At 41.0% G+C, this 12,752-nt stretch overlaps 2 protein-coding genes across 6 annotated transcripts in view; one reads left to right on the forward strand and one right to left on the reverse strand.

Moving 5' to 3' along the window:
• ANAPC1 (anaphase promoting complex subunit 1) overlaps positions 1-9,977 on the reverse strand; it is a 109,926-nt gene extending 99,949 nt beyond the window's left edge. The window contains exons 1-7 of one of the 4 annotated variants that reach the window (XM_014731030.3): positions 9,639-9,910; positions 8,898-9,018; positions 7,365-7,601; positions 6,160-6,321; positions 1,245-1,296; positions 931-1,031; positions 250-332 (exon numbers count right to left, since the gene is read on the reverse strand). In XM_014731030.3, the coding sequence (XP_014586516.1) occupies positions 250-332; positions 931-1,031; positions 1,245-1,296; positions 6,160-6,321; positions 7,365-7,577 (611 nt within the window). In that variant the 5' untranslated portion in view covers positions 7,578-7,601; positions 8,898-9,018; positions 9,639-9,910. Of the gene's footprint in view, positions 1-249; positions 333-930; positions 1,032-1,244; positions 1,297-6,159; positions 6,322-7,364; positions 7,602-8,897; positions 9,019-9,298 lie in introns of all 4 variants that reach the window. The other 3 variants (XM_001494798.6, XM_005599837.4, XM_070235135.1) reach the window with 3 other exon arrangements.
• Positions 9,978-9,990: 13 nt separating this feature from the next.
• MERTK (MER proto-oncogene, tyrosine kinase) overlaps positions 9,991-12,752 on the forward strand; it is a 124,555-nt gene continuing 121,793 nt past the window's right edge. Inside the window, exon 1 of one of the 2 annotated variants that reach the window (XM_023618730.2) lies at positions 9,991-10,212. In XM_023618730.2, coding sequence (XP_023474498.2) covers positions 10,167-10,212 — 46 coding nt within the window. In that variant the 5' untranslated portion in view covers positions 9,991-10,166. The remainder of the gene's footprint in view (positions 10,213-12,752) is intronic. The other variant, XM_070235136.1, reaches the window with a different exon arrangement.

Here is a 12,752-nt window from a genome sequence, read left to right on the forward strand (position 1 = left end):
GAGTCTTGTTATCTTTAAGTCATGTGCTTGTTCAATTTCACAACTTGGGGGAAAAAAGCTGTAGAGAATTAAGTACCAAGTGAGAAGCAGAACTCATAAGTGTACAATACTGAGATGAGAGAAAACGGCATCTATCTATGCTGTTAGCATGAAAATTATCATCCCCAACTTTTAGGTAAACAGTTTTACCTAAGAACCAACACAAAAAAAGCCCAAGTAATAATATTCTGAACTGAGGAAACGGACTACCTGGGTGGACCTGGAGGTACCTCATGCGAAGAAGTGCTTCGCTCGAACAACAGTCCGTATTTGGTGGGCCAAACATTTGCAACCTTTCAGGTAAAAGCGTAGCAAAAAACAGAAGTAAAAGAAACTATTCTTTGTAACATGTTTAGGAGACATTATAGAACATTAGATTTTCTTCCAATTTAGTAAGAGCTTTACAAAATAACACGACCATTAATCATAATATTTAAAAGACAAGTAATTTTAACAAGCAAGTCTAAGACAAAATCAAATCTAAGGAAGAGTTCAATGGTGGCTCTTCCCGACAAATTCCTGGTGGCAAATTCCTGACAGTGGCTAATATCAATACCAAAATGACAATGTGATAAAATTTTAACAATAGCACTAGGCATAAAAAGATGATGAGAAAAACAGGAAAAAGACTATTGCTCATGTACTTTAATCAAAACGATGTATTTATCACAAACTAAAAAAAACTTAGAAAAGACTTCATAATTTACTTCATTAAATAATTTTTTATGCAAAAGATGAAAACATAAGCCACTAAAGCTGCTAAAATTTATTTTGAGTGAAAAATAACACTCTTGATTACTACAAGATATAAGAGTAGCAATACTTCTGAAACCAATTAATTCAAGAATATTCTCCAACAAAACACAAAAGCATTGAAACACTCAAGTTTACCTGAAAAGGTAAAGAAGCTATGTAATCTTTTCCTTCTATGCTATGCATGTTAATACATGAGCTTTGCAATATACATATGCATTTTTCCACTTCATCACTACCTAAAAAGAAAGGGTACAAGATTTATGCTTTTTTCCCCAAAAAATCTCAACAATCAAAAATTGCAATCCCAACTCACAAATTCTTCAATGCATAATATAAAAATGCTTAGGCTAAACCACTATTAGTGGCTACTTATTTTGAATGGAAAGAAAAAACAATGAGATAAACATTTGGAATCATAAGATGAAATAAAATTTCAAGAAGAAACTTACTGTAGGCCTTTTCAGACTTATCCTGTGATATAATGAAGTCACACCACAATGCCTAAAATGAAAACAAAATGCTTACCTAAGAAAACTGTATCCAAACAGTAACCTATTAACTTATGGTATCTAAATAATAATAATGGCATCTACATAATAACTGCCCCTCCTCATTAGCTCAACACATACACTATGGGAACAGAAAAGAACAAGATAAAATAAAATTGGACTAATTAATGACAAATACTATAAGGAAAGATAAACTATGTTTGCAAATAATTTTATGAAAAAAGAAGGGAAGACAAAAATCAAAAAACCTACTAGATAGAAGCCTTACGACAAAAGTGAGTTCAAATAGTGGCTCAACCCATATTAAACCCTATATCCTATACAAAACTAAAGATTATCAGAAGAGTTGAAAATTGCCAAGCTATTTTATAATTTCCAGACTTATCTAATGATCATTCTTAGACTGTTCTAGACTCACTTTAGAAAAATTCTTTAGAAAAACTAACATTTCCCTTTCTAAAGGCCCCATCTTAGAAAACATAAACTAGGAAAAGCCATTAAACTTTAACTGGCATGCCTGACAATCACTTATTGAAATTATTTAATGGCATTTTTATGTGTTTTTTTAATTGTGGTAAAATATACATAACATAAAATTTATCATTTTAACCATTTTTAAGTGTACAAATGCAGTGGCATTAAATACATTCACAATGTTAGGCAACCTCACTGCTATCCATTTCCAGACCTTTTTCCATCATCCCAATCAAAAACTGTGCCCACTCAATAACTCCCCATTTCTCCCTCCTCCCAGCCCCTGGTAACCTCTAGTCTACTTTCTGCCTACTTAGAATTTGCCTATTCTAAGCACCACATGAAAGTGGACTCATACAGTATTTGTCCTTTTGTGTCTAGCTTATTATACTTAGCATAACATTTTTAAGGTTCATCCATGTTGCAGCATACATCAGAATTTCCTTCCTTTTTAAGGCTGAATAATATCCCATTATAAGCATATACCACATATTGTTTAGTCATTCATCTGTTGATGGACACTTGGGTTGTTTCCACTTTTTAGCCATTGTGACTAGCACTGCTATGAAAATCAGTTTACAAGCATCTGTTTGAGGCCCTGCTTTCAATTCTTTGGAGTATATATCTGTAAGAGGAATTGCTGGATCATATGGTAATCCTATATTTAACTTACTGAGGCACCATCAAACTCTTTTTTTTTTTTGAGGAAGACTGGCCCTGAGCTAACATCCACGCCCATCTTCCACTACTTTATAACATGTGGGACACCTACCACAGCATAGCTTTTGCCAAGCAGTGCCATGTCTGCACCCGGGATCTGAACCGGCAAACCCTGGGCTACCGAAGTGGAATGTGCAAACTTAATAGCTGCGCCACCGGGCTGGCCCCATCAAACATTTCCACAGTGCTTTTTTACACTCGCACCAACAATGCACAGGATTCCAATTTCTCAACATCCTCACCACCACTTGCTATTTTTTTCATGTTTTTAGCAACAGCCATCGTAGTAGGTGTGAAGTGGTATCTTATCGTGGTTTTGATTTGCATTTGCCTAATGATTAACATTGTTGAGCATCTTTTCATGTGCTTATCGGTCATCTGTCTATCTTCTTTAGAGAAATGTCTCTTCAGGTCCTTTACCCGTTTTTTAATGGGACTGTTTGTTTTGTTGAGTTGTAGGAGTTTTGTTTGTCTGTTTGTTTTAAAGATTGGCACCTGAGCTAACATCTGTTGCCAATCTCTTTTTTTTTCTTCTTCTCCTCTCCAAAGCCCCCCAGTACATAGTTGTATATTCTAGTTGTAGGTCCTTCTAGTTCTGCTACGTGGGACACCACCTCAGCATGGCTTGATGAGTAGCACCACGTGCATGCCCAGGATCCGAATGGGCAAAACCCTGGGCCGCTGAAGTGGTACGCACAAAGCCAACCACTCGGCCACTGGGCTGGCCCCAAGTTATAGGAGTTTTTAATGGCATTTTAGCCAAGGAAAATTCATGAAGAAAAACAGGCATCAGAGCTGCACTTTAATCTGAAACGTCCAAAATTTACACTGTACCTATTACAGTCTCAACTTCCTTTTATGAAATCCCATCCTCTCAGTCTCTAAAACTAAATCTTTTATCATTCCTCTTTATCCCTAATATCTTAGAGATCACTAGCCCCTTTCATATTTCCCTCAGCTCTGTCTCTCACCTGTCTTCTGTTTCTTCAAGGTGCCAATCTTTCACCTGACGTACCACAAAATAATAGCCCTGACACTAGTCTCTCTACTCTCCAGTCAGTCTTATATATTGCCACCAAAGTAATCTCTTCTCAGAATACAAAACTGATGATCTACTTTCCATTTTAAAATCCTTGATAGGCTCCCTCCTGCATACACTTTAAAATCAAAATTCCTTGGTTTACATACGAGACCTTTCAGTTTGGATCCATCCAACACCTGCTAGCATCTTTCCACAGCCACGCCCTCTGTACAGCCATTCTGAATTTAGAAAACATCATGTTTTTCCACAATTCTTTTTTTTCTCAATTCCCTCTGCCTAGAATGCCCTTTTACCAACTTCCAATTCAAACAGCATCTTCTTTGAGAAACCCTCCCTTCAGAGTTCAGTCCTCCTGGCTCTCACCACACTGTGGACACAAAGCCACCATACAGCACTTTAGTTTATCCGAATACAGCATTTTCGTTTATCTGTTTATCTGTTTACCTTTCTAGACTATGAGGTCTTCAATGGCAGAAACTATATTCATCTTTGTAGCCCCAGCACAGTCTGAAACAGAATGACACTAAACAACTGCAGAATGAAGGAAGGAATAAACTAAATCTGAGTCACGTACACCTGGGATTATTTCTTAACCAAAATGCAAAATTACCTTTTCTCCATATTAGCAAGAAGACTGAAATTAGAAATCTTATGCTTCCACTCATGCGTGATTCTAAGAGCAAGGAGACAATACATCTAACTGCACATGTGTGCAATGCTGTAAGCAGACAACCATTCCTTGGAGAAATAAAGATGGAAACACAGAAGCGAAGAACTATTTGGACATCATCGAATCTACTTTTCACATCTACACTAAGCACAGGGTTCCACAGGGAAAATCATCATCAAAAAGATCACTGGCTTCAACACTTCTGCACAGAAATGCTTTCACACATGACCTCAAATTTTGGAATAATTCGGTTTATCCTTCCCAATAAATTGTTAGAGGAGTACATCAAAAAAAGATATTCTCCTACATAACCACAAAACCATCATCCTGCCTGAGGAAAAAAAAAATAATTTTCTAACATGACCCAATATCCAGTCCATTTGCAACTCTTTCAAATTTTCCCAAAATTGTCTTTTTCAGCTGATTTTCTAGAACCAGAATTCAAAGCTCATTCAATAAGGTTGAAAAAATATTGCATTTGGTGATGTCCCTTCAGTCTCTTTTAATCTAGAACAGTCTCCATCTTATTTTCTTTCTCCATGACTTTTTTTTTTTTGAGGAAGATTAGCCCTGAGCTAACATCTGCTGCCAATCCTCCTCTTTTCGCTGAGCAAGACTGGCCCTGAGCTAACATCTGTGCCCATCTTCCTCTACTTTATATGTGGGAAGCCTACCACAGAATGGCTTGCCAAGCAGTGCCATGTGTCATGTCTGCACCAGGGATCCAAACTGGCGAACCCCAGGCCGCCGAAGCGGAATGTGAGCACTTAACCGCTGCGCCACCAGGCCAGCCCCTCCATGACTTTTTAAAGAAACCAGAATGTAGACTCTCCCCCTAACTGTTTTCTCATTGTGTTTTTTCTTTAAACTTTTTGTTATGGAAAATTTCAAATAGATATAAAGTAAATAGAATAACATAATGGATTCCCATCAGCCAGCTTCAATGATTATCAACCTTCGGCCATTCTTGTTTCATCTATAGCTCCAACCAACTCCTCATCTCACGATATTTTAAAAATTGATCCTCTAGTCCCTATATTTCCTATAACTGGAATTTAGGTCTAGATATTCAGGTGAACTATTTCTTGGAAGAAAGCTTAGTAGATAATATCACGTACTTCATGCTGCATTACAGCTGGAGGTACGTAATACTACTCTGTCCCACTATTAGTGATGATAAACTCAATTATCTGGTTGAGGTGGAGACCAACAGATATCTCCAAAGAGATACGTTTGTTCCTTCACATTTACCAAATAATCCACAGGGTGATACCTGGTGCCATGGTAATATCCTTTTACCCAAAGGTCTTAGTATCTGTTTACAATCCTTGTCTGAATCAGTTATTATAATGGAGGCTACGAAATGGTGATTTTTCTAATTCTATCATCCCTTTTTACTTATTTACTGGCATTCTGTAAGGAAGGGTTCTCCTTCATTAACTAGAGATGAACTGCATGTCTTCCTAAAAAGGCAAAGCAAATGCCTAATTCCTTCCCTTTAATTACCATTTCAGAACAGTTAGGTAGAATAGCCAACTGCATGATAGTAAATTAAGATTTTTTTTTCTTTCCCTTTCTTTCTATCACTATGAACCCAATTTTTATTTATTCAGTACTTCGCAATTAATCATAATGACCATACATTAAGATATTTTTTAAGACCCTTAATGTCTTATAAATTTTTATTGACAATGAATGAATCAAATTTCTCAAGGACAGTGTTTAAAGATTTTCATTCAACTGACAAAGGACAGTGCAAAAAAAAGTGATGATATAGAAAATAAATTAAATTTTTATTTTTTTACCATTAACTTCACTACATGTTAAAATGTACACCCAGCTGCTGGGATCATTATGCTATGTTCTTAACATTTCTGTTAAATTTTAAAACAAAAGCTTTTCCTAAAAAAAGTCTTAAATAGTCAATCAAACGCTAAAATTCAACTCACCTGTTGAACAGGACTGTCAACTGTAAACGCTTTATAAACAGCCAATGCCTGGCTTTTACTTCCTTTGCTCCAGATCACCATATTTCCAGCCACATAGAGTTCCTCATCATAATCCACTTCTTCTCCAATTTCGCTTACACCTTTCCTTAACTGCCAGCTTTCCTTAAAAAATAGCACACGTAAGAAATGTTCAAGCCCTTTTTTTCTTTTTCAACAGGATAGAGCAACATTTATTAACTAAACCTAAGAGTCATCCACATACAAGTCACCCACTCTCTTTTTGCCTGAGGAGTAAGACTCAGTCCAAGCCCAACTCTTAGAAGGTCTGGTGCCGCTGATTCACAGTGCGGTGGTGGGTGTGTGTGTTATCTATCTTACAAGACTTCAGGAGTAAGAACAGATACTCAAGAATTCTCTATATGAAATGTTTTATATTATGCTACCAAAACTAAAAACAAACAAAAATTATACCTTCTCTATAGATCCAAAACTGAAACCAACATGTTTGGGAGACTAAAAAGGCACATTAAGCACCTGTGGGGGTTATGGAGGGCAGTGAGGGGCACGTGGGAATCACTGCGGGAGTCGATGCACGATGCAGATTGCCTTGCTCCACAACTGCACACACATTCACCTTCTCCCCCTGTCCCGCCCACCAAAATGAATGAGAGAGAAAAAGATTTAGATTTCTAACTACATAAACTTCCCCATCCTGAGATTTTGGTATCCCACATGGATATGAGAATGGAATAAGATGGGAAAGACTGATTTTCTCACACACACTTACATCTCACCCCCCTATTTAAGAACTGCTGCTTTATCTACTTATGTAGCATTTCTTTCCTCCTCTAGAAATGTAAGTTTTTTACAACAGGGACCATTTCTAACTCTACCATCTAATCATCAAATAACATGAAATCTGGTCCCCACATACTAAGTGAAGAGAAAGAGATTTAAAATGGACCATAATCACAGCAGTGAACTTGACTCTCATTATAAAACCATGAGTTACACGTCTAAATAAACAGCTATGACACTCTAATACAATGAAGTCATTATTTTAGCCTTGCTTAAAATTACCAAATCTGAACCTCTACCCTAGAAATAGCATCATACTCATTTCTCGTTTGCATCTGGGTAGCCTTAAATTACAGGCAGATTACATCACTCTACATTTCAAAACATAATGGGAAACTTCCTGAAACCTTCTGTTTCTCGTGGATTGTGACCTCCTGAAGGGATCCCACCAAGCCGGCGGCACCATCAGAAGACCATAACTCAGAGGCTGGCTGCAGCTGGCGAAGCTGAAGGTTCAAAGCATTAGGGTGGTGTTTGCAGTGGTCTCGACCGAAAGGAACAAATTCCTGCAAATCCCCGGCTGCAATCATTGTTGCCCTTTCTTCATAGAAGTTCGACATGGGTTCCAAATATCAACATTATTTCTGTATGAATTCAAACACATTCTGGTCAGCTTCTAGAGTCAAAACCAGAATAAAAATGTCATAAAAGTTTACAGAAGAGTCATTAATCCTTAGATGAGTGTCAAATTAATCCCATTATATGGCAGGTGTAAGAGTAATCGTAATATCAAAAGGCATTCCAGATCTCTTTCAGGTAATTAGAGTTATTGCCACATTTTTGTTGCAGACTGACCAACAGACAGTTACCACTGTCAGAAACCACTGGGCTGAGACAAGCACTTATGTCCCACACACCTATCCTACGTTTCCTACTATCATACACTTATTTCTCCACACTTCACATATGAAGTATTTAGACAAGTTGTACTTCATATAGTTGTACTTTTTATAGTTGTACTTTATAGTCCCATGACCAGCTGGCTTCACAACATTAAGGTCATTTCTGTTCAGATGCTGGAACCCCATTTGAAGAGCACACCTAAAGGATCACCGGAATACTGGAATGAAACAAATTTTTTAAAAACCCACATATTATTTCTAATTCATCAGAAGTTGAACTATTGATTTCAGTTGACCAAGCCACAAAAGACGTAATAAACTATCAAATGTCATCAGCAGTTTTGACACCCCCATCCACTTAAACAGATGACTACGATCAATTCCAATTCTTGGTCCAAACCCAGGGAACCAAGGCATGAATAACTCTGGCCATGGAACAGTTATGTTTGTAGCAAATTTAAGAGTTCTGGCTTTTAATTAATATCATCTGTTACAGCACAGTTCCTTATACAAAGATGTGGATGAGTGGTGAATAGAAACAAGCTCCTTTACCTCAAATACATTTCTACACACAGTGATTAACAACTAGTAAAATTCTGACGCTGTATAATGTTGTCTATAAGGTGGATGCCAGTCCCACCTCCAATACAACACCTACATTAAAAAAGGGTTTTGTGGCATCGCATTTAAACTGCAATCCTCACACACAGAAATCAAAACAAACGTGATGTGAGCACTATAGACAACCTTTAGAAAGAGTGTCTGAAACAGCACTCACAAGAGTTTAATTAAATTGGACTTAGATTTCTCATCTGAGGTCTTTTTGGCATCAGTTTTCTTTGCTGCAATATCTCAAAGCCTCTGCAGTTTCCATGCAGCTCCTCTAAAATCGCAAGGTTATTGTACTGTGAATTATATGTTACTCCTGAAATAAGTGTATGCCACAATCGTGACGCTTTTCTTTTCCTCCTGCTAAAATTCAGAATTGAGAACACTTGAACTTGGGACATAACTAAAATAGTGCCTTATACAACTTACAAGAAAACAGCAAAATTCAGCTCGTCTTCCTATATTCTAGTCAACAGGATAACCAACATTAAAGAACTTGCCACTTTATCCAACTTCAGTTGCACAACTTTGAAATGTTACTCTATTAAAACTTTGAGAGAAAATTACAAAATTATTAATCTCATAATTATTTTCACAGTACAGTATCTTTTTGTACTGATTAAGGCAGCATATCAAAAATTTTACAGTACCCCAAACTTTTATGTTTTTACTATTAGGGCAACATAAAGAGCCACACACGAAAGTACTATATTAATCTGATACGCTATAAATCAAGATAGCAGCATCGCTTACTAGGAACAAAAACAATCCTGCCTAAGGTAACCACAAAGCTGCTGCAAGAAGAGACCCGAATGCACACAGAAGGGCACCTTGAGTTGAGTCTCCGCAAAAAGGGAGAGCTTGGTCGGCCTCTTAAAGGTTAGGGGAAACCAAGAGGCTAAGAGCCTGGGCTTCAGAAAATCCTGTCGGAAGGGCAAGGGGCCGACACAGAAAACAGCTCAGGCCCACATGGGACTCCGCGTTTAGCTCAGGAAGGAAGTCGGCGAGGAGGAGAGGGGGGAGGGGGGAGGCGCACCCCGGAAAGCCCAGCCCGCAGGCCGGGGCCCCCTCGGCTCCGGCTCGCGCTCAGGGCCCGCCTCCGGGTCACAGGGCGCGAGGGTCAGAGGACACGCGACGAACCCACCGCGCGCCGCGAGTCCGGGCCCGCACCTGTGTAACTCGGGACGCGTCAGGCGCGGCGAGCCCCGGCTGCTCCCCGGAGGCGCGAGGGCCAAGGAGGCCCGAGGGTAGCGGCAGGGTCGGTCACGGTGACTCCTCGGACGCTGCAGCTTCTCATTCCCTCCTCCTCCACTATTCCGGAGGAAGAATGGGCAGCAGCTGCGGGCGCGACTACTAACGACAGGCAGGCGTGCGGGTGAGCCACTCAGGTGAGATGTTCAAATGCACGCGTCCATCTTGGCTTTCCCGTCCTGCCTCGCGCCGGGGCGGGGCGGGGCGGGGCGGGGCATCGCGGGAGGCGCGCGGCAGGCCCGCGGCCCTGACGCCTGCGCAGTTGTGGGAAGAGTGGGAAGGGCGGAACTGGCTAGGTACCACGGCTTTCCGCAGCGCGGCGCCGAGCCCAGAAGATGGGTTGAGCTTGTTAAAAGTCTGTGCTGTGATAGGACGCTCTTGGCGTCCAGATCTTCTCCAGGTCATGTCACTGCGAGCTTGAACTGCCTCCTACCTCTGAATTAGGAGATGTTCTGGCTAGCTCCGCTCTCGTCTCCCAACCCCCAAATGGGAGGTAAGTACCTCCAAGCTTGGGGGAGACAAGACGACTGCTGATTTTCTCTTTTTTTACCAATGCACTTTAACCTTTTGGGGTCCAGAACCTTTGAAAAGTTGATGAAAGCTATGGAGGCCCTCACGAAAACGTTGCGTGCAATTTCAGAGCTTCACAGACAGCTCCCCAGGCGATTCCACAGACCCAGGTTAAGAATCCCAGGTTTATCCTTCCCTCCATGTTTATGGATTCAACTGTACAGTATCATACTTTGGGAAACTAGAAAACTTTCTTGAGCTCTAATCTCCCATTGTCTAGTATCTCTAGGTTGAATGTATTGACAGACGTCCTATTGCCTGGGAAATAAAGTTCAAATTCTTTGTCCAGAAACGTAAAGTTGGCTGAAACTTTATGTCTGCGCTAAAATCGCCCGTTGGGAGTCCCCAAGCACACCTGGCACCGCGTGGTCTTGGTATCTTGGTTTATTTTCATCCTTTTATTTGGAATGTCAACCTTCAGGGTTTAGCTCAAATGCCTCCTCAGAAGGCTTCACTCCAACAGGAGGGAGCCTCCTGAAGACTGAAGGTTTGTGTCCCCCCAACATTCATACTCTGAAACCTAATGCCCTGTGTGATGGTATGAAGAGGAGGGACCTTTAGGAGGTGCTTAGATGACAAAGTTGGAGCCCTCATGAATGAATTAGTGCCTTCATAGAAGAGACCCTACAGAGCTCCCTGGCCCCTTCCACCAAGTGAGGACACAAAGAAAAGACAGCTGTCAATGAATCAGACAGCGGGCCCTCGCCAGACACCAAATCTGCCAGCGCCGTGATCTTGTACTTGCCAGCCTCCAGAACTGTGAGAAATGAATGTTTCTTGTTCATAAGCCACTCAGTTTCTGGTATTTTTGGTATACAAGCCCAAAAGGACTAAGATAGAGCCTCTCTCAGAACTTTGAGTGGACCTGCCTTTCCCTGTAGTCATTTACCTGAAACCACAATATCCCTGGACTTCCCTGGCCTGAGGAAGCAAATTTTGATCAAGGCAAATTGATCAATAAGAACAAGGCAGGAAGGAGCCAGACAAATAAATTCCCTTTTATTCTCTCCCTGGTATACTGTTCCAAGGCAAGCTTTCTCCGCACAGCCTGTCGGGAGACGTCCTGTGTGGCTGAGCGGACACACCTGCTGAGCAGGCTGCTGCGTTTTGGGCAGCCTGTGATGCAGCAGCCCTAGTAGGGTAATTCTCATCCTTCCCTGCTTCATTTCCCCTTCCCTTCGTTCTCTCTGTCTTGAGCTAAAGCGTCAGCACTCACCAAACTTGCCTCAGGCTTTATTTTCTGGGGAACCCAGGCAACACAATCCACAAGGCGTGTCTTATGCTGCTAACTGTCCAATCTGTGAAGTAGAGTCACTAAAGGGGTTCATCCAGCTCTCCCTCCTGGGCGTTCCCTTGCTGCCCATAAATTCTCTCCAGATGCCTTTCTGTGGCTTCAGCCGACGATGTCCTCTGTGAGGACACCAAGATCCATGCTGACAGTTCCCCTCCAGAACTCCCAAAGACCATCCGTCCTCAGGGCCCAGAGCAGTGCCGGCAGCACTCCAGAGTCATTAACAACAGCGTGTGGGCTCATGGTTTGACAGTCTGTTAAGAAAGCAAATCCTGCTTCTGCCATTGGCCTTTCTGCTCATGGGGTCCAAACCACGAATCCAGGAGTTTCAGAGAATGGTAATTTCCTGTTATCACCATCATCTTCCCATTCTCTACTGCTGGCCATTGAGGTATCTGCTTGGCTCAGAACAGGTAAGCCCTGGTGTGGACTCCCGCAGACGCCCAACTCGTCGCACTTCCGCTGTGTCCTCCAAACAAGCACGGGTTACTTTGAGGGCTCCTGAAATTGCATTTTGGACACAGACACAGATATATCCAGTATTATAAAACAGACCTCTTTTGTTGCTGTACTCATCCCAGTAGTTAGCAAAATTCTCCGTATGTCATTGGTATGCAAAAAAATTGAATAATTAAAATCCCTATTTCACACTTTTAATCTATTTATGACAAAATATACAAGTCTCTGCATTAGCAGCTATTGCTGCATAAAAATATTACCACAAACTCTGTGGTTTAAAATAACATATTTATTATGTCACAATTTCATCTTTTTTCCTTCTTCTTCTTCTCCCCAAAGCCCCCCAGTACATAGTTGTATATTCTAGTTGTATGTCCTTCTGGTTGTGCTATGTGGGACATCACCTCAGCTTGGTTTGATGAGCAGTGCCATGTCTGCACCTGAGATCCAAACTAATGAAACCCTGGACCACTGAAGAGGAGCACATTACCTTAACCACTCAGCCACAGGGCCGGCCCCTATGTCACAATTTCTGTGTGTCAGGAGTCCAGACCTGAATGGGTCTTCTGCTTAGAGTCTCACAAGGCTGCAATCAAGATGTTGCCTTGGGCTGTGGTCTCATCTGAGGCTCAACTGGGGAGAGTTCTGCTTCTAGGCTCACTTAGAATTCAGTTTCTTGTGATTATAGGACTAACGGCTTCGGTATTTTGCTG

This window comes from Equus caballus, chromosome 15 (assembly GCF_041296265.1).
Source record: "Equus caballus isolate H_3958 breed thoroughbred chromosome 15, TB-T2T, whole genome shotgun sequence".
NCBI lineage: Eukaryota > Metazoa > Chordata > Mammalia > Perissodactyla > Equidae > Equus > Equus caballus.